The 24,643-nt window shown below is 36.1% G+C and overlaps 1 protein-coding gene across 1 annotated transcript; it reads right to left on the bottom strand.

The window, feature by feature from the left end:
* Positions 1-16,692: 16,692 nt before the first annotated feature.
* Positions 16,693-23,109, bottom strand: LOC120069786 (DNA replication licensing factor MCM6). Its single transcript, XM_039021597.1, has 18 exons — positions 22,912-23,109; positions 22,685-22,837; positions 22,440-22,565; positions 22,093-22,255; positions 21,749-21,942; positions 21,304-21,499; positions 21,125-21,199; positions 20,530-20,759; positions 19,635-19,749; positions 19,235-19,309; positions 19,005-19,145; positions 18,573-18,776; positions 18,323-18,484; positions 18,194-18,249; positions 17,918-18,060; positions 17,697-17,816; positions 17,321-17,451; positions 16,693-17,243 (listed from the first exon to the last, which is right to left on the bottom strand). The coding sequence occupies exons 1-18, from the start codon at positions 22,992-22,994 to the stop codon at positions 17,103-17,105; spliced, it is 2,508 nt and encodes an 835-aa protein (XP_038877525.1). The 5' UTR covers positions 22,995-23,109; the 3' UTR covers positions 16,693-17,102.
* Between the last annotated feature and the right edge of the window lie 1,534 nt (positions 23,110-24,643).

Here is a 24,643-nt window from a genome sequence, read left to right as displayed (position 1 = left end):
TCCAAAGTGTTGGCTTTGTTTGGATTTGGTAGAGGGAAGGAGGAAGAAAGACCATACACAATGATCAAGCAAGTGGGAGATGAGGTCGTCTATCGCATAGAAAAGATACTTGATCATTTAGGTGAAGTATACGATCGTGTAGGAAACAGTACGCGATCGTCTAAACGATCGTGTAGGAAAGGGTAAGCGATTGTCTAAACGATCGTGTAGGAAAAGGGTGAGCGATTGTGTAGGAAAAACTAAGCGATCGCCTATACGATCGTTTAGTAAATATCGGGAGCTAAACGATTGCTTAGGAAAAGGTAAACAATCATTTAGCAAATAGCGTGCAAAGGTGTAATCGGTAAGCGATCGCCTAGCAATATCGTATATGTAAGCGATCGTGCAGGCACTATCGTATAGGCATTAATTTTCTAAGCGATGACACTCTCTTTAACAAAATGTCCGCGCCTCTCATGCTTAACACAGCGTCAGCTATTTACGCGTTTCAAAGTGATCTTTCAATACACTCGTCCGTTATTAGAACAGAAGAGACGTCGTCCCATTTATTTTATAACCGTCCAATGAATGTGATCTCATCATATTCATATCATATATTAATTATAATATTTTCCTCTACTAGATATAAATCATATTTATATCCAATTTTCTCCAAATTAATGTGTCTCATACATAAAGTTAATTATATCATATATAATTGAACTCTCTCTTGTCAATTTGAACATTTCAAACTGACCCAAAAATTGACTCTCAACTTGTATCCAAGCTACTAAGGGGACTTTATGGACCTATGGCTCGAAGCTCCAACGAGACGTGAATAGCTGACTAAACTCTTTAGCCACAATATCCACCATCTATTAACTGCCAGGCATTCCACTAACGATCGACAGTTGAACTCTTCTTGTCATAGATATATTTCTATGTCCATTGGATATAACCAATCATCAGTACGATGACTGTTCACAAATGCTCGTAATTACAGCAAGCCAATTTACCGTTTTGCCCCTATAATTACATCTTCCTCCTTAAGTACCATCGATCCCTCTAATGAACAATACAACATAGTCCTACTCTGTGTGAACACCTCTCGGGCCATGAGAAGGTGCATGACGCCACATCGTTCAAGCCCCGGGATCAGCCCTTAAGAGAGCAATCTATCTACTTACTCTTACTTTGGGGAAGGAGTAAACTCCATCTTGTGAAGCTGAGTTCCCAGCTTCGAATCAGACAAATCCTCAAAATGGTAGGTTTGAGTCGGCGCTCTAGCCACTCACACCCATGCAAATCAAAGGACCGCCTTTAATGGTAGGAGTTCCCAACTTACTCAGGATTGAGGCCATGTTACCTATGGTCATCCTAGTAAAGTGAAGTCTCAGTCATAAATGGAGTTATATGACAAGACATTAACACTTCAAAGTCAAGTCTTATACAAACTCTCTGTATAAGATTCCCCCGCTCGCATGTTCACTACACAGGTGATCAGGATCAGACCATCTGTGACAAGTCACAACATTTGTAATAATTCCACAAAGCGGGTCGCGTTCGTAGTGTTACCAAGATAAGGTTTCCCTCCTATATTCATATACTACAGACTATTTTGGTTGTCACTTAAGACATGGTCTACTTGTATGTCACTATATACATGCTTAAGTTACATAAAGGTAACCAGAGATATTAAGTTTATTGGTTTGTGGTAAAATTATCAACATCTAAATGTGCAAAGTCAAGAGGTGAAGTAAATATTATATATATTATACATCACAAGTATTTGTACAAAGTTGTTTACAAACTACAAGACACGAGACTTTAGGGCACAAACCTCAACAGCTAGCTTGTTTAGTTCAGTTAGAGATATAATGCAAAAGTGGTTTTATGATCGAAGTAAAGCTGCTTTTGCAATGAAAACTCTTTTGACTTCTTGGGCTGAGAACATATTACCACGAAAACATGAAAAATCAAGAAGTTTCTTGTTAAGAATTCTGTCTTTCTTTTTATTGTCTATCTATCACTGTCTATATCATATAGACAGTGATAATGCTCTATCTTTGCCTATTTTAGATAGACACGATAGAGTACTATCTTTGTCTATCTCAGATAGACACTAATATTGTTATATCTCTATTTATCTCAAATAGCAGAAAATGGTAGTTGGACGACCCCAACAACAACAGCAACAGCAGCAGCAGCAGGGTAGAGTATACACTATGACACACCAGGAAGCGGAAGAGGCTCCAGATGTCGTAACTGGTANCCCAACAGCAGCAGCAGCAGGGTAGAGTATACACTATGACACACCAGGAAGCGGAAGAGGCTCCAGATGTCGTAACTGGTATGATAACTTTATGTAAACAATCCGCTTATGCATTATTTGATCCTGGTGCTACGCACTCATTCATATCTAGTATGTGTGCATTATATATAGATAGAGTGTCTGAGCGTATGAAGGAGGATTTGTTTATCTCTACGCCTGTAGGAGATACTCTAGTTGTATGTGAGTATTACAGGAATTGCGAAGTAATTCTTGGAAATCAGAGTTTATGGTTTAACTTGATTCCACTAGAATTACTAGAGTTTGATGTTATCTTAGGTATGGACTTCCTAAGTAAACACTATGCCACTATGGATTGTTTTAGGAGAGAATAGTGTTTAGAAAACAGGTGAAAAAGAAATAACTTTGGTAGGAAGTAAAAGAATACTTCCAGGAAGTTTAATATAAGCAGTGAAGGCTAGGAAGCTGTTGAGTAAGGGATGTGAAGTCTATTTAGCCTATGTAGCAGTTTCAAAGGATAAGAAACTGAGACCTGAGGATGTACCTGTGGTACAAGAATTCTTAGATGTGTTCCCTAAAAAGTTACCAGGCTTACCATCTGACAGGAAAATAGAGTTTACTATTGAGTTAGTTCCGGGCACAGCACCTATATCCCAGGCACCATATAGGATGGCACCAACAGAACAGAGGGAGTTAAAAGTTTAGTTACAGGAACTTGTAGATAAGGGGTACATTAGACCCAGTGTATCGCCTTAGGGAGCACCAGTCTTGTTTATTAAGAAGAAATATGGTACTCTTAGATTATGCATAGACTATAGACAATTGAATAAGGTGACCATTAAGAATAAGTACCCATTGCCTCGTATAGATGATCTCTTCGATCAGTTAAAGAAAGCCACGGTGTTCTCTAAAATAGATTTGAAATCAAGTTATCATCAGTTGAAGGTGAAAGACACAGATGTTCCAAAGACTGCATTCAGAACTAGATATGGACATTATAAGTTCCTAGTAATGTCGTTTGGATTGACAAATGCTCCTGCGGTATTTATAGACTTGATGAATAGGATATTTCATCATTATCTGGATCAGTTTGTGATAGTTTTCATAGACGATATACTAGTATGTTCTAGTGGCGCAGAGAAGTACAAAGAACATCTGAGGATGGTGTTGCAGATGCTAAAGGAAAAGAAGTTATATGCCAAATTTAGTAAGTGTGATTTTTGGTTAAACCAAGTCGTATTCCTTGGGCATATAATTTCAGCTGATAGAGTTAGCGTAGATTCCCAAAAGATAGAAGCAATAGTCAATTGGGAACAACCCTTGAATATAACAGAAGTACGCAGTTTTCTGGGCTTAGCGGGTTATTATAGGAGATTCGTGGAGGGCTTTTCTAAGATAGCTCTTCCATTGACAAACCTGACCAGAAAAGATGCGACGTTTGAGTGGTCTCCAGAATGCGAGCACAGTTTTCAAGTGTTGAAACAGAGGTTAATGTCAGCACCAGTATTAACTCTACCTACACCGGGTAAAGAGTGAGGTCTACTGTGATGCATCCCGACAAGGGTTAGGATGTGTGCTGATGCAGGAGGGAAAGGTAGTAGCTTATGCTTCTCGACAGTTAAAGAAGCATGAATGTAACTACCCTACACACGATTTAGAGTTAGCAGCAATTATGTTAGCTCTAAAATTATGGAGACATTACCTGTTTGGTGAGCGATGTCATATATTCACAGATCATAAGAGTCTGAAGTATATCTTTGATCAGAAGAAACTGAACTTGAGACAGAGAAGATAGATCGAGCTGATCAAAGATTATGACTGTACCATTGATTATTACCTAGGTAAAGCAAATGTGGTAGCTGATGCTCTAAGTCGAAAAACCAAATTAGCTAGAGCTAGTATCAATTCAGTGAAGGTTACATTGATTCATGAGTTGTATAATGCTAAGGCAGCATTATCAATTGGTCAAATAGGAAGTTTACTAGCTTTATTTCAAGTACGTCCTACTCTCGTAGAAGATATTCTACATGAACAATTAAAGGATTCCGATCTTCAAAAGTTAGCTGAAGAAATAGGTAAAGGATTGAGGACGGACTACCAATTAAGAGCCGACAAAGTGCTATTGAAAGAGGGTAGGGTATGCATACCTAATAACTTAGCACTCAAACAAGCCATTCTAGAAGAAGCACATAATTCGGCCTATGCTATGCATCCGGGCAGTACGAAGATGTACAGAACATTAAAGAGATCGTACTGGTGGCCTGGTATGAAAAGAGAAATAGCGGAGTAGGGGGGGGGGGCGGGGGGGGGGGGGGGGGGGGGGGGGGGGGGGGGGGGTGTTGACAGGTGTTTAATATGTCAACAAGTTAAACGAACAGACAGAGGCCAGCAGGATTACTTAATCCACTCCCAGTACCAGAATGAAAATGGAGCATATTACGATGGATTTCCTCTTTGGATTACCTAGGACATCAGTGAGCTATGATGTATAATGGGTAATTGTGGATAGATTGACAAAAATAGCTAAGTTTTTTACCTATTAAAGTTACTTTTACCCTAGACCAATTAGCTAGTTGTATATTAAGCGAGTTGTGAGTCAGTTTGGAGTCCAATTTCAATTAGTTATCAGATCGAGACTCCATTTATCTTTACATCGGAAAGTTTTGGCCTAGTTTGCAGAAAGCTACTGGAACCAAGTTATATTTTTAGTATCCGCTTTTCAATCCACAGACGGATGGTCAGTCTAAGCGGACAATCCAGACATTAGAGGACATGCTGAGAGCATGTGTATTGCAATTCAAAGGCAGTTAAGATATGCATCTGTCGTTAATCGAATTTGCGTATAACAACAGTTACCATTCGAGTATCGGAATGGCACCATATGAAGCACTATACGGAAGGCCATGTAGAACTCCGATATGTTGGGATGAAGTCGGTGAAAGAAAATTACGAGATCCAAAACTTGTGCAACAGACATCAGACAGTGTTAAGATTATAAGAGATAATCTTAAGACGGCTCGAGATAGGCAAAAGAGTTATACCGATAAGTGGAGAAGAGAGTTGGAATTTGAAATTGGTGACAAAGTATTTCTTAAGTTATCTCCGTGGAAAGGAATACTCAGGTTCGGTAGGAAAGGGAAATTAAGCCCAAGATATATTGGACCTTACGAGATAATAGAAAGAGTTGGCTCAATGGCATATAGATTAGATTTACCTCCAGAGTTATCTCGTATCCATGAATGTGTTTCATGTAGCAATGCTTAGAAAGTATGTGCTAGATCCTACCTATGTGTTGCCTGAGCAACCAGTACAGTTGAAAGAAAATATGTCTTACGAAGAGAAACCAGTGGAGATTCTTGACAGAAAGGAACAGGTCTTAAGGAATAAGACAATTCCATTGGTAAAGGTACTATGGCGAAACCATAGCACGGAAGAAGCAACGTGGGAAGTCGAAGAGCAAATTAGAAACAAGTATCTGCAGTTGTTTAATTGACAGACTTGTAGCAAAATTTCGAGGACGAAATTTTCATAAGGGAGAGGTAAATGTGAACCCCGAATCCTAATTTCTCTACTTGAGTATGTGCCCTACTGAGACTAGTGTGGTTAGTAGGTTAATGTGGAAACTAGTGTGGAATGGTAGGGAAAAAGGGTGGAAAATTAGAAGAAAAGAGGAAATTTGGAAGCTTGACTTTTGGGGAAAAACTTGGAAAATTTGGCTAAGTATAAAATTTTGTGTGGGATGCATTGGAAGGGACCAATGCGGCTGAAGGAAGTGGAGTGATGCGTTGGAAGGGACCAACGCAGCTGAAGGAAGTGAAGTGATGCGTTGGAAGGGTGGCATGCGTCAAGTGCCTCAGCCCAAAGCACCCCTGCCCATGCGTCAAGCGGCCATGCCAAGCTCCCCTGCCCATGCGTCGAGCGGCCATGCCAAGCGCCCAGCCTATGCCCGTCGAAGCGCCCTGCCGAGTGGCCATGCATCCAAGCACCCAGCCATAGCGTCGCAGCAACCTGTCAAGCCAAATCAATGCGTCGAGCGACTGCCAAGCCCCATACATCAAGCAAGCCCATTGCGCTTGTGGCCAGCGCCTATGCCAAGTACCATGCGCCTATGTCGAGCGAGCCTTGCGATGATACCTAGTGAGCCATGCGTCGAGGATGAATGGTCATCCTATGCGTTGATGATGGCTGGCTCTTGTGATGGTTAGGACTTGTGGTGACTAAATGAGTTGGCTTGCTATGTGTTAATTATAGACTATGCGTTGAACATCCAAGAGTTTGTAGACGCATATGGAAGATGAGCTCACATAGAGGACGTCATCAAACATGTGTCTTCTTGGGAGGAAACCTTAGGCCTTAAGGAATTGAGGTGATTGCATAAAAATACATGCAAATTGAGCCCCCTTGCGTTGGCTAAGTAGGAGAAGGACACTTAGATTGCGTTGATCAAAAAGTTGTGTTGGTAGTGTGAGGGAGAAACACTTGGACATGCAGTCAAGTAAGCGGTGTCGAATTTGGAGAGTGTTTGGACGCCTATAAATAGGGCCAAGGATTTATTTTTCCAGATCATAATTCAAAAAGACATTAAAAAGAGTGGAAAGCTGAGTAAATATTGCGTTGAGAGCAAAATCCATGCATTGATCATAGAACTTTAAAGAGGACGCAGTGGATAGTGAAGTCTGGAAAACAACATCAAATTGGGATGAGGAGTTCTCCCAATTTACTCGTGCATTTAGAGTGATTTTAAAGCCACCTAAAAGCTCTGAAAGTCTAGTTTTTAGGGTAGGGCTTTCGGAGAAAAAGCTTGAAGGGATCAGGCTGGAAATTGAGAAGAAAACAGAAGGGTCAGGCTGTCGGTTAAGCTTGGACCAGTCTTGAAGATTTTGAGATTCCAGCCAAACCACAAGGAGTTCTAAGCTCAAATTTTAGGGTAAGCTTTCTAAGATATTTTAGAATATGTTTGTATAGGGAAGTATCTCAAAACAAGGTTTAGAACTATGAGTAATCTGAGTGTTAAATTGAATCTGGATTCTAGGGGTGAAAAAGGGAGCCCGAGGTAAACAAGGAACTTCTAGGGTGAAAAGTTCCTAAGCGATCAAGGTGAGTGACTAAAACATTTGAATAAATATTTACAATGTTTTAAAGAAAGCATGTTTTAGAGAAGATTATTCTCATGCCAACTAGTTTTAAAAAGTAATTTCCAAGCAAACCATGAGTTATGTTTTAAACGCATGCATGTGTGGGAAGTTTATTGAAAAGTTATTTATATGTGTTAAATATACCCAGCATGCATTAATATCTTTAAAGCCATGTTTTTATATGTGTTATATTGTACATGCTTTAAAGAAGAAGTCATTTATGACTAGTTTTACTTAAAACGCTATACCGAAGGACGTTTGAAAAGGTATCCACCCAACTAGATACCGAAGGACATTTGAGAAGGTATCTAACCAACTTGATACTGAAGGACGTTTGAGAAGGTATCAAACCAACTGGATACTGAAGGACATTTGAGAAGGTATCCTAGCAGCTCGATACTGAAGGACATTTGAGAAGGTATCTAAGCAGAAGTACCTAAGGTATGACAGTACTTAGTATGACCATGTGCACGTAGGTGTTAGAATCAGAGATTGAGCAAAAGGGTTCTCTCTTGACTAGCAGTTGGTGTTGGGATTATTTTTACCCACAGCAGGGTTATTCTCAACTGAGAAACAGTTTTAGTGTTTTATGATTAAAACAGCTTTATATGTTTTATACTTGGAAAATGTTTATACTGCAATACAAGGTACTGTAGGAAGCTTATATTTCAGTTAAACTCTTTATTGAGATTTTTGCATGAGAATCAGTTATCTTTCTTAAGTCACTCAATGAGCTAGCAAGCTTGCCCCATTTTCAAATGTTTTCCTTTCCCCCAAGTAGCAGTCAAATTCTCAGAAGATAGCTTTGCATCTGCTCTGCCATTAAAGGACAAAGATATTGTAACCCGTTGGTTTAGGTGGTTACTGTAAACATTGTACACATATTACCGTTGATCATATAGGGACTAGGGTATTGGGCTTTGAGACTTGTGAATCTAGTGTTGTAATGACTCTAAATATGTTATGATTCTGAATTAATAAATTTTTGGCCTAAAGACATTCCGCTATATATGAGTTATATCTTGATATTAGAGTTATTCCACAAGAGTTATTAGCAGTAAGTGTCAACAAAAGGGTTGATAACTGCTGCAGTCACGCCCTTTCCTAGGCTAAGAGGATGGTCTAGGGCGGGGTGTGACACCTATTTATAAGTTTGTCGCAGCATCGCGACACTAGGAAAAGCGTTGCAATGCTGCGGTGACATCATGCAGAGCATTGAGGAATCGTCATGACACTAGCTTGATGCTCAGTTGCACGTGCGTAGAGTGGGGAAGTCCGTCAAAGTCCGTAGCATCGCGACGCTCTGGGAGAGTGTTGCAACGCTACCCATTCTGCCTTATAGCATTGAGCTGAGACGTTGGGCTGGCATTACGATGGTGGCGTTGTCAATATTCGGAGCGTTGCGACGTTGTCCTGCACTCGAGTCTACTGCCTTCAAGCGTCAAGCAAGCATTGGACTTAGGCTATTGGTGAGCGTTGTGATGCTGAAACAGGGCATATTGGTCTTTTGTCAACTCAGCTTAGTTAGGTGTACTCGACTCCCGATTTTCCGTCCTTTTTGCTTGATTCTTCATCTTTGCAACGTACTTGCTCCATGGGATCAATTCTCCTACAAATAAGACAAATAAAAACAAGAATTACCCGAAAATAATAAAGTTAAGGTCACAAACCAAGTCCTAAGTGATAAACCAAAAATTAGGATTTCCAAAATAAGGCCAAAATTCCCAATCATCCAATTTACATCATCCATTAAGGCCAAATATTTACAGTTTCAAGATCCAATTACTCACCCAAATTGTCTCGAAATTGATCTCAAATTTGGTGAACAACACCTCAAAATCCTTCAATTCTTGAATCAAACCCTATACCAAAAATCAAAATTAATTTCATCATTTAGGACATAATTCCAATTATAACTTAACCTGAATGTCTCCAAATAACTTACCCAACACGTGGTTTGATCCCAAAACCACTTCGAAGCTTCAAAATCAACCCAATCCAACAACTATGTCACTAAAATCAATCTTTAACTTTAATGGACATTTTTTTTAGACCTTTTAATCCAACATCCAAAAATCACAATTAAAATAAATGTTAATCCGACACTTAGTGGATATCCAAAAAAGACTCCAAACCTTACAAAATAAAGGCAATAACAAGCAAAAACTCAAATATATGACACTTCAAAATAAACAAAAAAAAAAAAAAAAAAAAATGCCTAACAATTTTAATCTTATTGAAAAGAACCTTGAGTGTCTACAAAATCCAATTTCAACATCAAAACCATATGGGTGAGCCAAAACTTAAACCAAAATTTAATAGGTATTCAAGATCTTCAAAGAAAACCCATAAAATACCAAATAATATAACCATGATATCAATTCTGTTGGTAATGGCTTCAGAGGCGATGGCAACCATAGATAGGTAGTGGGTGTTGCTATTGTGGCGAACCGCGAAGCAGATGCCTAATTAATTTGATATCCTCAGACCATCGATCTTCTCATAATCATCCCCCAGAGGGATGCCCCCACGTTCACACAGCACGCAGATTAGCCAAGGAAAGTAAAGTTGTCCTCATGGTTTTGCTTTGATGGCTTTGATCTGGTCCATGATTATCTTCCCTATGTTCAGAGGAATGCACTGCATGATGCAATGAGTGGCCAGGATGCATTCTCTTGAGACTATTTCATCATGCGTTGTAGGCATGATACTTTTCTTAATCAAATATGGAGGCAATGGGTTATGTTTAGGGAAGAAGCCCTTCTCGGTAAGGATGTCACTGAATTGGCACTTCCTCCCTTGGTCTTTTTAGGTAACGCGGTAGTCACCTTACGTTTTCTCGCCTCATTTGTTTTGGCCTCTCGTGCAAGTTCCCTTAATTCATTTTCCAATTCCTTTTGGAGGGCAGATTTCCTTCACCCCTTTCGTGCAGGCTTGTACCTCTCCAGTTCCCTTTCCAACACTCTTGAATCTGAGCAGCTCTCATGCGTTGCACCCTCAGGACTAGGTGCAGACTGCTCTTCTTCTTCATCCTCCAAAATTAATTTTCTTTTACTCAACGCTCTCTTTCCTTTTGACGGCCCTTCATCCACATCAAATTGGCAAGGTTGCGATGAGTCCGGGCCAACTTCCCTTTCTCTTTCTTCTTCTTCCAATTCGGTTTCAAGCATCATCGCATAATGCTCTGCTACATCAATTTTGAGTGATGCGTCGATTGGGTCAGGACGCATCACTTGTTCCACTTTGATTTGTTCTTGATTCAAACTTTCTAGAATTGCTCCAAAGACTTCTTGCTCGTCCTTCCGAGCTATCTTCATAAGCTTCGCACTATTTTGCTCTGACGCAGGACTATCAGTGCTTGNAAAAAGACACCTAACAATTTTAATCTTATTGAAAAGCACTAAATCTAATTTCAACATCAAAACAATATGGGTGAGCCAAAACTTAAACCAAAATTTGATAGGTATTCAAGATCTTCCAAGAAAACCCATAAAACACCAAATAACTTACCCAAGACATCAATTTCGGTGACAATGGTGCCAGTGACAATGGCAACCATAAACAAGCGGCGAGTGTTGCTGTCGGACGTCATAAATTGTTTAGGCTAGCGGCTGTTAGTGAGGGTCTTGCATAAGGAGGGTTTGTGAGAGTGAGAAAGAAAGGGAATTTTCAATTTTAAAGATTTTATTCAGCAACGATTACGAACAAACCAGAGCTTCAAACAATAATCTAACCGTTCAAAATAAAACTATATATGTCCTGAATAGACTGACCAAATTTGAGCACAATCCAACAGTTCAAACTCTAGCAATCGACAATTTCGTGGAAACTATCGCTGAAAAATCGAATTGTTTTCTCCCCGATTTTCTGCCTCTTTTCTCTCTCCTTTAATATCGAAAAATCTCAATTCTTTCATTTTTTTTCTTTTCAACTTTAAAAATATAATAAAATATTTATCACAATATCTCCAAAATCTCTAAAGTTTCTATTAAATTAATAAATCAATTAACTTCTCAAATTACCTTAATTTTAGGCTTCAAAAATCAAAATTAAATGGCATAAAATCCATCAATTTAATATAAATAAATCCTTTCAAATATTTAAATCAATTCAAAACTACATAAAATTAATTATCTCCTTAATTGTTTTAAGTTGGCTCCAAAATCCAAAATCAAAGGGAGACAAAATTCAATATTTTCAAGATAATTAGTTCGAATATCTAATCAATTAAATTCAATTTAACCAATAAAAGTTTTTTAGTTATTTCAATTTAATCCCAATTTTTAAAAATGAAAGAAAAATTAAAACTCAATAATTTTAGATAACTAACTTAAATTTTTCTGAATTTTGGGATGTTACAATAGTGATCAAATAGTTTGAAGATTTCTTAAGTTCGAAAAGAACTAATTTTAAAACAAATCATTTAGATATCCTCATTTTTTTTTAATATAGATACTCTCATTTTCATCAATTTGTCCAATTCTTACACTGATTTTCTCACAACAAAATATATATCAAAACTTTAAGTTAAGCATAAAATCTCACAAAATTTTTAAATCAAAATCTTCCCTTAAAACTTATCAAAACCATAAATAGTCAAATACAAAAAGGACGTATTTGGTTATTAACATACACTCGACTACTAACGTACAACATGGTTTAATGCATATAAGTCCTATGGTCTTTTGATGCTTCAACTATTCTCTTTCTTTTTATTATAATCATTATACCTTAACTGAATGGGGCAATTTTTCTCATGAGTTAAAATAAGGTTAAACAATTAACGAGAAGAGAGTAAGAAAAAAAATATAATAGAGAAGTGTTAGGCTATAGATTAAAGTTGGGATGGGAGTAGAAACAGAATAGGGAGGTGATATGGTGTAAATAAACAGTAAGAGCGTGTTTAATTTTTTTAAGGTAAGGGTACTAATTTCGATTTTGAATGTCATGTACTTTTGCAACGAGATATTAATGGTTTTTATTTATATGTCATCAGTGAAGGTATTTTTTAACCTTTTTTTAAGTTTAAGGATATTTTTTAAACTATTTAAAATTTAAGAGTATTTATAAAAAAAAGTAACAGTTTCCATCCAAAACTAGCAGTTAGGATATTTTTTAAAGTTTAAGGATATTTTTGAAATTTTAAAAGTTTAAAGATATTTTTGACACAAAATGCAAAGTTCAAGAGCATTTTTTATAATTTAACAACTAAATTTCAAAGCTTTGTTATGTTACTAAAAACCATTTTTTATTTTTATAAAAATAATTAAATCATTGTCATTTCTATATTATTGTCGAGAAAATTAACAAACAAAAAAGGAATTTATGAGTATAATAGGCGTAGCTAATATAAATTTCATTTTAAAATGAACATATTAAATTTTTCGTTCAGAATTATCGTAAAAATTTATTCATGATACACTAAAGGTTATACAATTAAAAAAAAGGACTAAAAACAAGAGAAAAAAATTAGGAGTATCCAAACTCAGTCATAAATTACCTACACCCCAAACACAAATTTTAGAAATATGACTTCCAAACTCTACACCCTAATCTATATATTTGTTATTCCCAGTCTCTTAAATAAGTCCCATATTTAATTTTCAAATTTTTAAAAGTTTCAGGGTATTTTTGAAGTTTTTGAAAATTCAACAATATTTTGACACAAAATACAAATTTCAATGGCATATTTTATAATTTAGCCAATCAATAAATACACTCAAATACATTTAAGAAATATAAACATGGTTTATGAAACAACATTCCAATGTCTGAAAAAACCTGAAATTACCTCAGTTGTTGCCAAAGACTCTAGTCGTGGTCTATGCTCTTACTTTTCTTAATGATTTTGGTGAACAAATTCACATCCTTAACCTTCTTGGCCTCCTTGTAGCTGATTCAGTATGCATCGTTGTCGTTCATCGTGGTCGTAACGATTCAAATAATGGACAGATCTAAATGATCTTACTTCGATGACGGACGTGAAGAAACTAAACCCTCGCATATCTAACCTTCTAATGATACAAGTGATTTGACCAATTGGAATCTAAAATATACGATAAGAGGGTAATATAGTATTGTAACTATAGTAGGCTTTTCTCATTAGGGAAGATGGAGTTCTTATACTCTTTCAATCAAATTCGATCCTTTATAATTGTTGAGAATTCTACTGTTCGCACGAGATTTTAAGAGAAATTTATTTGTAGAACTTAACTTTGTATTTGTATTAATTTTGTGGAAAATGAGTACAATCTCTAATACATCGTATTTTGATGCTTTCAAAATAAATTATAATATTTAAGTTGGTTGATCGATGATCGTCCTTGGGCTTGTTGATCTCCGAGTTGAACTTGATGTTAATTTGATACGATGTGGGTACATATGTATAGAAGCGGAGCGCTTGTATCTTGGAATGCAGAATTGCTAACCCTTGAAGAAAAAAAGAAAAAAAAAAAAAAAAAACTATTCTATTTATAGAGCTCTCTGATGGGTCTCATGGGCTTGGGTCTGATCTTTGAACCCAATTAATTGGATTTAAGTCTAACCTTTGGGCCCTACTAATTGGACTTTGGCATGACTTTTGTGCCAAATTAATTGGATTTGGGCTCATTTTGGCACCCAAATTAAGCTCATATTTGGGCGTAACCGGACCAACATCCAAATTGTAATATCAAATTGGATGAAATTAATTTTACTCAACCCAAAGTTCATGATAGGAACACGTGATGTCATCAGAATTCGTCTTCAATTCCAATTTAGGACCTACGTTGACTCTTAAATTGTCCCAAATTTGTTGATTTTGGCACTTCATCATAAATAATATGGCGATATGTGATTTGTACGAAATTTCTCCTTCAACAACTACATTAAAAAAATCAAATGGTCTCACATTTCTAGCTGCAGGCGTGAATTTCCCATTTCCATATGCACTTCTAGGTTAATTGGAAAGATAAGGCAGTTTAAAATGGTAGGAAGTAAAGAATAGTTTGGGGGGAAAAAAAATTAGAGAAATGGGGTTAATTTGTTGTCAGTTTTATGGTGTGTCTTTTTGGGAGACGCAGAGACCCTTTTTTCTTTTTCTTTTTCTTTTTTTTCTTTTTTTCTATTTATTTTGCTTGTAAACTTCCGGTGCCCTTCTTAGCTGTTCCTTTCCTTTCCTTTTTTCCTTTTTAATTTGATTTCTTCCCTTTAAACTAACTATTTTTTTAGTATTGAAATTGTATAATTCTTTTTTCTTGAAAAAATACATTTTTATCTATATATTTTGGGTCTAATTTTTATTGGTTTCTAGTTTTTAAAATTTTATATGTTTAGACATTCAATTTTGAACCCTAAGTTTTATAATATTACAATTTTATCTTTGATATTTGAATTTTGCTTCAATTTAGTTTCAAGTTTCGAGATTTACACTTTTAACCTCATTTTTTCCACTAAATACTCACTTTCAATTTTTTGGCATAAATATCAATTAATTAATTTAAAATAATTGTATATGAGGTAAAATTTTAAATTAATTTCAATGGTGATGAAAAATATAACTTAAATTAATTATATTTATTTTGAATGAATTAATAGGCATTAATACTAAAGGTGGAAATTGAGTGAAAATTGAAGTTAAAAGTATAAATTTTGATATTTCGATAGGCTTGAAATTTTGGTAGGATGAATTTAAATTTTCTCCCTATCATTTTCATTTAAGTAAATATCTTTAACATTTTTTATATAGGATGACCTGAGAGCAATATTATAGTTTCTATCGGAATTATCAAGATTAGGAATTAGATGCTCCAATGTCGTCTTTTTGACATATACATTTTATAATAAACAATTTAAAATTTTGTTTGTATGCAAATATTTCATGTCATTTAATTTTTAATTAATTACCAATAATTGATATCATTTTATAATTATTTTTCCATTACTTTTGTAAATTTCCACTCACATTAACATTTACACAAATATTTACAATATTAATCTAAATTTGGTCTAACTTTATAAAAATAATGGTCTCTTGGTTTTAGGATTTACACTTTTAATTTTATTCTTTTCATTTGAAATAAATATAATATAATTATTTTTTTAGTTATATTTTTCATCACCATTGAAATTAATTTTAAATTTTCACTTTATATATAATTATTTTAAATTAATTATTAACATTCATGTTAAAAAATAGTATTTGTAAAAAAATAGAGGTTAGAAGTGTAAATCCCAAAACTCATAAACTAAATTGGAACAAAATTCTAATCTCGGGATAAAATATTTGAAACATTATGAAATCTAGAAATCAAAATTGAATGACAAAATATAAAATTTCAAAATCTAATAACTAAATAGAAATTAAACCTAAAACATATGGATAAAAATGTTTTTTTTTCAAAAAAATAATACAATTTCAACACTAAAAAAATAGTTAGTTTAAAGGGAAGAAATTAAATTTAAAATTTTAAAAATTAATAATAAAAAAAATGAAAAAAAAAAAGAAGGATAACGGACGTTACCAACAAAATAAAATTATTTTTTTATTAAAAAAAAAAAAAAAAAGGTGCCTGAGACGACAAAAAAATTACCCCATTTTTTCTAATTTTTTTCCAAACTAGCCCTTTTTCCAATCTTTTTAAAAACTGACTTATCTTTCCAATTAACCCGCACTTCTGATTTGACAGTTACAGCTGGGTTTGTACTTTTCATGTGTAACTGTAATTTCCAATCATGCATGCCATGTTAACACTCACGTATAATCTGTCTAATCTACACCCTAAATAGAGAATTTAAAAGATGTGACGAAGACAGTTGAAATTACTCGTAATAACCGACGCAGAGACAGCAGACATAAGTGTCAAATGTGGGACACACCCAGACGGACGACTCCATAATATGCTACGTATGCATCACTTTCATACAACACATACCAGTCATGTGGTTTTGCTGGTACACCAGCCAGCCAGCCACATCAGCCACAATTCTCTTGGAATCATTATTGATATTACCTACGCACCTCCAGTATTCATCCTTATTAATAAAGGCAACAACATTCTCTCCTGCAAATGCCTACTCCCCCTCTGTCCACAAAATTTCAAAACACTATTCAACCACGCATACCAAAAAATATTTTTCTTCCTTTTAAATCATTCACAGAGCAAACATGATCATATCTCTTAATACCGTCCCTTTGCACCCGTTCTCTCCAAATGCTCCCAAATATGACACTGTTTTTGTCATCCAAAAGCAATCTGTTGAAGAATAAAATAAAAGTATTGATGACAACGTGTGTTTATGCCCATCCCCTGGAAGCGAAAAACTAATAACGTTAACATAACATTCAAAAATTAAAGCATTACGGCCATTCCAATGCACACTCAAATTTTACAACAGCACCTCGCTCATACATTCCAAACTTGGGTTAGTTATAATGATACATGACAACGTAACGGTATCCATCGAGCACTTCACTAAACCTATATCGAATCAAGTCTAAAATATTTAAAACTAACCTCCGGCATTAGCCAGAAAAAACACGAAATAATTTACCTCCACAGCCCCCAGTCTTAAACCCCTGTCAGTAATGACTTTGGACGTCAATTCAGATCTTCATGACGTCATCATCAATCCAGAACTTTCACATGAACGCTGAATTGGACACATTCGATTGACAAAGATCAAGAAACTTGGAGACTCAGTTTTAAGACCGGATGTCTTCAATCAACGACATAATTAGGAGCCACAGCTAAAATCCTGTTATTTCTAATTCTTACTAATTGCGGTTCGCCTTCAACGTCGCCATCTACCGGCCTCCCATCATCTACCACTATCAAATGGCCTTCCTGTACTATCAAATGCTGAACAACAGGTATGTGAGCTATTGGCACAAAGCATGTCAATAATGTTGTTAAGCATAACACAGATATATGTTTACCTGGATAATAGCTCTAACTAATTTAATCTCTTTATTTGCCTCCTCCATGGAGCTATAGCTATTTCTCTCGTTCTGTTGATCCACATACCATTCAATTAAGTCTCTCTGTCTCATTCCCGCCAGCCCAGGTCCTGAAGCACATGAAAGTTTAACACTGATTATAACAGTAAACCATAATGAATATTCCTGGACAGCACATTGTTGGCCAATTCTTCAAATCTTTATTTTCAATTAAAAAGACCAAATCATCAGGCTAAGCAACAGATATCCAGGGTATGTTAAATTTGACTAATATCCAAACGAATTACCAATTTTGCATATTAGAGATATCCAAAAGTTCCCCATTAACATACTGAAATGAAAGGGCACCAGGTACCTTCTTGCATAACATATTCTTCATGCTGTCTGAGGCGCATGACAAGGGCTTGGGTAACCCTCTGAAAATATTCATCACTCACCATAAGTTTCTCCTTCCTAGGTTGACTACTTCCAGAACCTGGACCCATTATTTCTACACCGTCATAATCCAATCCACACAATGAGGTTTATCTATACAAAGCTGCAGAGATTACAGTGACTATGATCATCAAAACTCACCACCATTTCCAGTAGCTGGCTCTGTTGCACCGTGCCTAGGTTCAGCATCAACCTCATTGGGCCCATCAACATTATTATCACCATCTCCACCTCCATTAGTTTCTTCTTGAAATTCAGATAGGTCGATCTCACTAGATTCCACGCTGCAAAAGACAGTTTTTTCTTAAAGGTTATTATTGTTTTTTACATAACATGGATTACAATACGAAAAACCATATGAAGTTGGAGAAAAATGTTCATTGACAAGAAATCTTTGAAGTTTTTCTGGCTACTTGCCTGATTATTGACGTTTTCAGTAAAGTCACTGCTAAACGCACATGGCGCGGTTGAACCTGTAAAAGCCATTCTTAATAACAGTTCCAAAACTGTTGACTAATCTAAACAAATTTTCCAAAAAGGACTCACCAGAGTCTCCAAATAACTACGAGCAATTGCTTCAGACAACCTTATTAATGCCTCAAGCTGCCTGACTGTCATGCGATAAGCAACCCTACTTCCAGGAGTTGTATCTCCTCTGCGAAGAGCAACATAAGAGTCCACCAATACCTTCCTGGCTTCTAAACTTAACTGCATTATTTAAACTCCATCAAAGGAGGTTCAATGGATAAAGAATAGGCACCAAGAAAAATGGAAAAAATGTGCATATAGAAGAGACCTTCGGTTTTAGAGTTTTTGAATATGCAATGTAACGCTTCAACTCTGCAGTAGTAAATGCAGGAGAAAGAGCATCTTCACGTTTCTGATGTACTCTCACAATGTGGTGTGCGATATGGTAATCTGTTTGATCATCTGGGTCATCTATCATCACGTACACGAGGTCAAACCTTGAGAGAATAGCAGGAGGCAGAGCAACATTATACTGTAACAATAACAAAAACACATTGATGAGATAGGCAAATAAAGACTTTATATCAAAACAATAATCTATTGTAAAAGTTCCACACAAATAATTTTAGTTTTCATCTGGAATCTCAGCTCCAAGTTGACAATTTCATACCAACAGAAATCATAAGTATGAACAATAGTTTTTATCTAGAATTGTACTTCCTTCCATGAAATTTCTATGATAGATGGCAGACATTCTCACCTTGAGTGGTTTAGACTTGTCATAGCGCCCTCCTGTAGGATTAGCAGCAGCAAGGATTGATGTCCTAGCATTTAGTGTTGCCTGTATTCCAGCTTTTGTTATGCTTATGGTCTGCTGCTCCATAGCTTCATGAATTGCAACCTTCAATGGCATTTGCAAGTCAGATTAACCAAGAAATGCATGAGATGCACTGATGCAGAGTTAAAGCATTAACAAAATATACAAGTTACCTGATCCCTGATGTCCATTTTGTCAAATTCATCAATACAGCAAATGCCATTGTCAGCAAGCATCAAGGCACCAGCCTGCAATAAAATTAGAAAGCATCAAGGGAACTACACAAATTTATTCACTTCAATCAAACAGTTATATGTGCATTAGTTGGCAGTTTGTGCTAAGAGTCCCATAAGCACTGTATATGGTTGCATCCAACACAATGAGACAGATTGTTGTAAAAAAATAAGTTTTTTTTTAAACTATGAGATGGGATGTGATGAATTTTTAACTTGACATTAGGAAGGATTCCCTCTCCTGTTTGTAGCCAGCCTAATAATAGGGACCACCATCTAACCAAAAATTATAAAATACTAAGATACCTATGTGAATGATGAATATCAAATAAAATGCTACCTCAATACAAAACTCTCCAGTTTCAGGTTCTTTGGCTACAGTTGCAGTCAATCCAGCAGCAGAAGAGGACTTTCCAGATGTGTAAACTGATCTTGGCACAATACCTGATGTATACCTGTAGAAAGCAGTCATGAACTAAGGTTGGTCTAATAAACTTCTTGAATGGAAAAAGACATGCAATATAATGTGCGGAGAACTAGCCTATTGAGTTGTAAAATGTTGACTTCAGAGAAATGGAGAAAAATAAAAATGCCAGAAACTGAAGAAGGATTGGTATAGTGACAAATGGGCAAGTAAAGAACTAAGATGCCTATGAGGCCATGGATTTATACTCGTACAAGCTTTCTCAATAACAAATGTTATGGATCGACAGTATTATGTGTAATGTTTTAAAAACAATAAAGCATAACAATTTATAGAGAACTCAGAGTTGAAAAAAGAGTAAAGTTTGTTCTTTGATGCACACACCACATAATGTAATTAAAAAAATCTAAAAATACATGCATGCATATTATATATGGGTTTTCAAGAGATCTTTCCATTTAAAGGGAAATAAAAGCTTAAATACTGTAAGTATGCGTGCAATGTGCCCTTGTGGTGGGCGAGGTACCTATGGCCCATTTCGTGCTTCCCATTTTGAAGCAATGTCAATGTGTGGGATAAGTAGACATCCACAGCCATAAATCAATAAAATCCTGAACTATTGGCTGTAAAAGCTCCACTTTATGGATATACACTTGGTCCAAATATCAAAAAACCAAACACAAATTTCTGAAGCACCATTTATTTCGTAAAAAGCATACCTGATGCCACATTCAAACTCTACAGAGTTGTTGAGAAGTTTAAAGTTTAAACTACGAACCAGAACGGAATAAGGAAAAATACAAAAACTTACTTGAGAAATTGAGATTTTGCACAACTTGGATCTCCTACTATACAGACGTTGATGTCGCCTCGAAGGTTAATGCCTTCATGAGTTAACTTGTGGACGCCACCTAACAGCATCAGCAGGATTGCTCGCTTGATATCTTGATGGCCAAAGACCGCTGGGGCAATGCTATCAACGAGTCTGTTGAAAAAATCAGGTGTATTCCTCATTCTTTGAACGTCATCGAGCTCTCCAGTCTGAAGATTTTGTTATTTAAATCAAAGCTTAGAAATTCTTGGCCAGCATATGCCGGAGAACTGTACAAAATTGAAGCTTTTATTTTATGGCAGACCTATTACAAAGTAATAGTGAAACAAAATACAACAATGAATTTTAGTTCTCTCTACTTCTATTTTTATTTTTATCTTTTTATTGAAGTCCTCTTTACCTTTATTTAAAAGATTTGTAACTATAGCTTGTGCGCCATACAAGCCATCACTGACCATAAAGTTGAAGAAGTGGTCACTTGTGTCCTAATAGTTTTATATAATTTTAAATTTTCAAGTAAAATGCCTAATGTAGACAAGCAGGAAAAATTAAAACTAGTTAATGGAAAACTGACGGTAAACTGTTGGTTGTCTTCATCCGCATCCTTTTTCCTATTTCTGATATCAAAATTCCTTCTGCCATCTAAAACCTGAATAAAGCAATGATAATAGTTTTAAAAATAATAATAATAATAAAAAAAAAAGCTCCTAATCCAAGTTAATAATTGATAATTAGAAAGGATCAAGGACTCGCCTGAACTGAATTAGCAATAAAGGCTAGGCGATAAGACAGGTCCCTCACTCCTAGTGCACGTAGCCCCCTCATTCCTTCATGTCCAACCGCTGAGTTTCTTCGCTCTGAAGCTTCTCGACGACATTCTGCTCTTTCTCCCGGAGAGGCTAGTGCTAAAATATCTGGTATGACAACTACTGTACCCGTGAAAATGACCCTAAATGGATGAATGACAGAAAAGGCTTAGTTAAAACCACTGTATGGAGTTACATTGTCACACTCTTGTAAGCAGCAATAGGGATCGACTAAAGAGAATGCCAGGAAAGTTGAGAGTTGTCACGCTCAAGAGCCACAAGAATGTCAACTTTACATAGATCGGATTTTTGTTAATCAGTGGAACTTAACCCTCTAAGCAACTCGGAACCACTAAATGACAATGAATATAAGACAAGGTAGCTATTCTTACGTGTCTCCAGCCCTAGCTCGTTCGACCATTTCATGGCGGAGAATAACATCCAAAGATCGTGGAAGAGAGCCAGCTGGTATCTCCTTTGAAGTCTCTTGCATTCGCACCCTCTGCCAATCAGCGAACTTACTCTCTTGCCGAAGTAATGCCCACTTTGTTCTATTCGAACATGTTGGGTTCATGCATATTGTTGGCTATAATTTTTTTTTAAAAAAAAAATGGTCAATATGTGTCTACCAGTGTTTACCCAAGTACTACGTGACAATACTTGAAAGATAATATGAAGTACAAACTATGACGTCTGCGTGGAAATGATATAAATATATTAACTTGCAAGAACAGACCTCGGTGTACTTAAATTGTTGTTCGACATTCTTTATGACATTTCCACATTCTAAGCACTTGAAAGTCCCCTGTAGAAGCTCTGGACGGACCTCGCTTGTCCGCGTCACCACTCCCGTCACAGATACTAATTTCCCAATTTCTGCAGTAGTCAATTCTCTCAACCTATAGTTGGGAATACGGTGCCAACGGGCACCAATCAATGACCGTTTTGACAAGTTTTCCATGATGCTCATCAAGTTCAGAGATGTATTGCTTAGTTAACGTTAGGAGAGCTATACCGGAACATTAACAGATTTTCGTTTTCTTTTTTGAAAAAAATAGACTAAGACGAGGGTTCAGGTGGTACCTTTTAGAAACAGGAATGTTGAAGAAAGCGACATTTATGTCCTTGAAGGGGTTATCGTCAGCAATGAAAGAAGGATTCTGCTCCATTACGAATCGCTTACAAGCATTCTTCAGATATGGTTCAAACCTGTCAATTCAAGGAAGAAGGCAATCGTACAACGAGATGATGACGGAGATCGTCTGAGAGATAAGAGGATTTGGGGGATGCAATAGGTAGAAAATTGAAATTGAAAAGCAAAGCAATACCTCAGATATTCGTCGGCGATTGCAATGTGAAGAAGATTATTGGAGCCCATGAGGTGAGCGAAATCAATGAACATGGAGTTAGATTCGCCAGCCACCATAGCCTCTATCTCTGCCTCGTAGTAAGGGTCTCCAGAGTTCCCAGTGAGGCGAAAACTAAAAAGAAATGAAATAGTTGGTGCGGGACGGGGGATCGAAAAGTGGAAGTGCAGTAGAAAGATTCAACTAACCTTTTGAGGAAGTCGAAGAAAAGGTTCTCGACAAGAACGGCCTTCTCATCAACGAAATAACTACCGGCTCCATGGCTCTCCATAACTGGTTGTGTGTTGCAGGAGAATTGAGATAGTCAAACTTGGGTTTAGGTATTGTGAGCAGAGAATGAGGGTGAGGGTTTGCCGAGTTGCTTGGCGCCGAAATGTCTCAGTTTCCCGCCGAAACAGGGACAAAGGCGGTAATTGGCAGGTTCTCTATGGGCTGGCCGGGCCGGGCCGGGCCATACTGTTGCGCAGCCCATTGGCTATTCAAGCTTCAAATCTCAACTTCCATTTTGCCCCTACTTTCTTTTAGAATTTCTATTTTATCCTTTTTCTTTAATTTTATTTTTCGTATAAATGAAGTTTCAACCAACTGACAACTCTTTATGAATGACAAGTTTCATAAAATTAATTTGTTTCATATATTTTTCGTTAAAACTCATTGGATCCGAGAATAATGTTTGAGATTTTTTAAAGGTTAGTAGTCATTTAACTTAGTTTCATAATTTCATTGCAATTTTAGTTTTTTCATATTCATTCTAAGGTATTTTGATTGTCGAAGGTAGCTGCAATTCTTATGAGAAGTGGTCAAATTTTATAGAAGTAAATGATGGGGAATGAAGTTTGCTTAAAAAGTGATTTTGGATTTGTATGGTTTAATGAAGTTTATTTAAAAGTGATTTTAGATTTGTGTGGTCTTTTTCTTTTTCTTTTTCTTCTTCTTCTTCCTTTTTTTTTTTTTTTTGGCATAAGTAAATGGTGAACAAGTCGCTTCAAAATTTTGTTCTAAATATTAGGTTAGGTTGGGGTTTTTATTTGATTAATTTTTATTTATGGAAAATGTAGATTTTTAATAATATTGTTTGATTTTTAGATTAAATGTTGATATTTTTACGTAAATATTTGATATATCTTTAAGTGGTTTTGCCATACAGTCTCTCACTTTTTCCTTTTATACCTTGACTTTTCTTTTCTATTCATTCACCATAATAATTTATAGTTTTCTATTTCTATTTTATATCTTGGTTGTGGATGTATGTACTAATTCCCAAAGTTCTCGCTCTAATTCCACGAAAGGTACCATCGGTTTTTCTTTTCATTTATTATAGAAGATATGTAAACCTCCTCGAAATAATTGTAACTAATGATCCTATATATTTTTTTTTTCTAATTTTCTCTTTTTCTCTTTGTTCATCTTCTTTTATAATTTTTGGTATATTATTGATCATGAGTAGACTGGAGATAGTGGGCTAACGTTGATGTATGAATAGACGGTGATAAGGCTTGATGTATGAGTAGACTGTGAAATAGTTGAAGTTTGATAACGATGTTAAAGTTTAATGTTGAGTCATGGCCTTGGTTGCATGCTTATGTTTGAGATTATACTGATTGTTTGTATGCTTATGTTCATCTGAGATTTTAGTGGCTGTTAGTGTTTCTATTGGGCTATGCACATCGCATGTGTGAGCCTTCGGGCCCACACCCTATGCTTATGTACGATGTCCTTTTGGGATCACCACTTGTGTTTTATGCCTGTGACCTTCGTGTCACTACTTATGAAAGCGTGCCTTCGGGTTTGCCCCTTATGCCTATGCCTATGCCTATGTCTATGATGCCCTTGTGCATTTTAGTCCAATGGATAGACTAACTGTTTATACTCACCCTTTTCTTTCCCTATTTTTTAGGTAAGAGTAATGCATGACAAGAG

This window comes from Benincasa hispida, unplaced genomic scaffold (genome assembly GCF_009727055.1).
Source record: "Benincasa hispida cultivar B227 unplaced genomic scaffold, ASM972705v1 Contig587, whole genome shotgun sequence".
Classification (NCBI taxonomy): Eukaryota; Viridiplantae; Streptophyta; class Magnoliopsida; order Cucurbitales; family Cucurbitaceae; genus Benincasa; species Benincasa hispida.
Note: the sequence above shows the minus strand (reverse complement) of the source record. Positions and strands in the feature narration are given on the sequence as shown.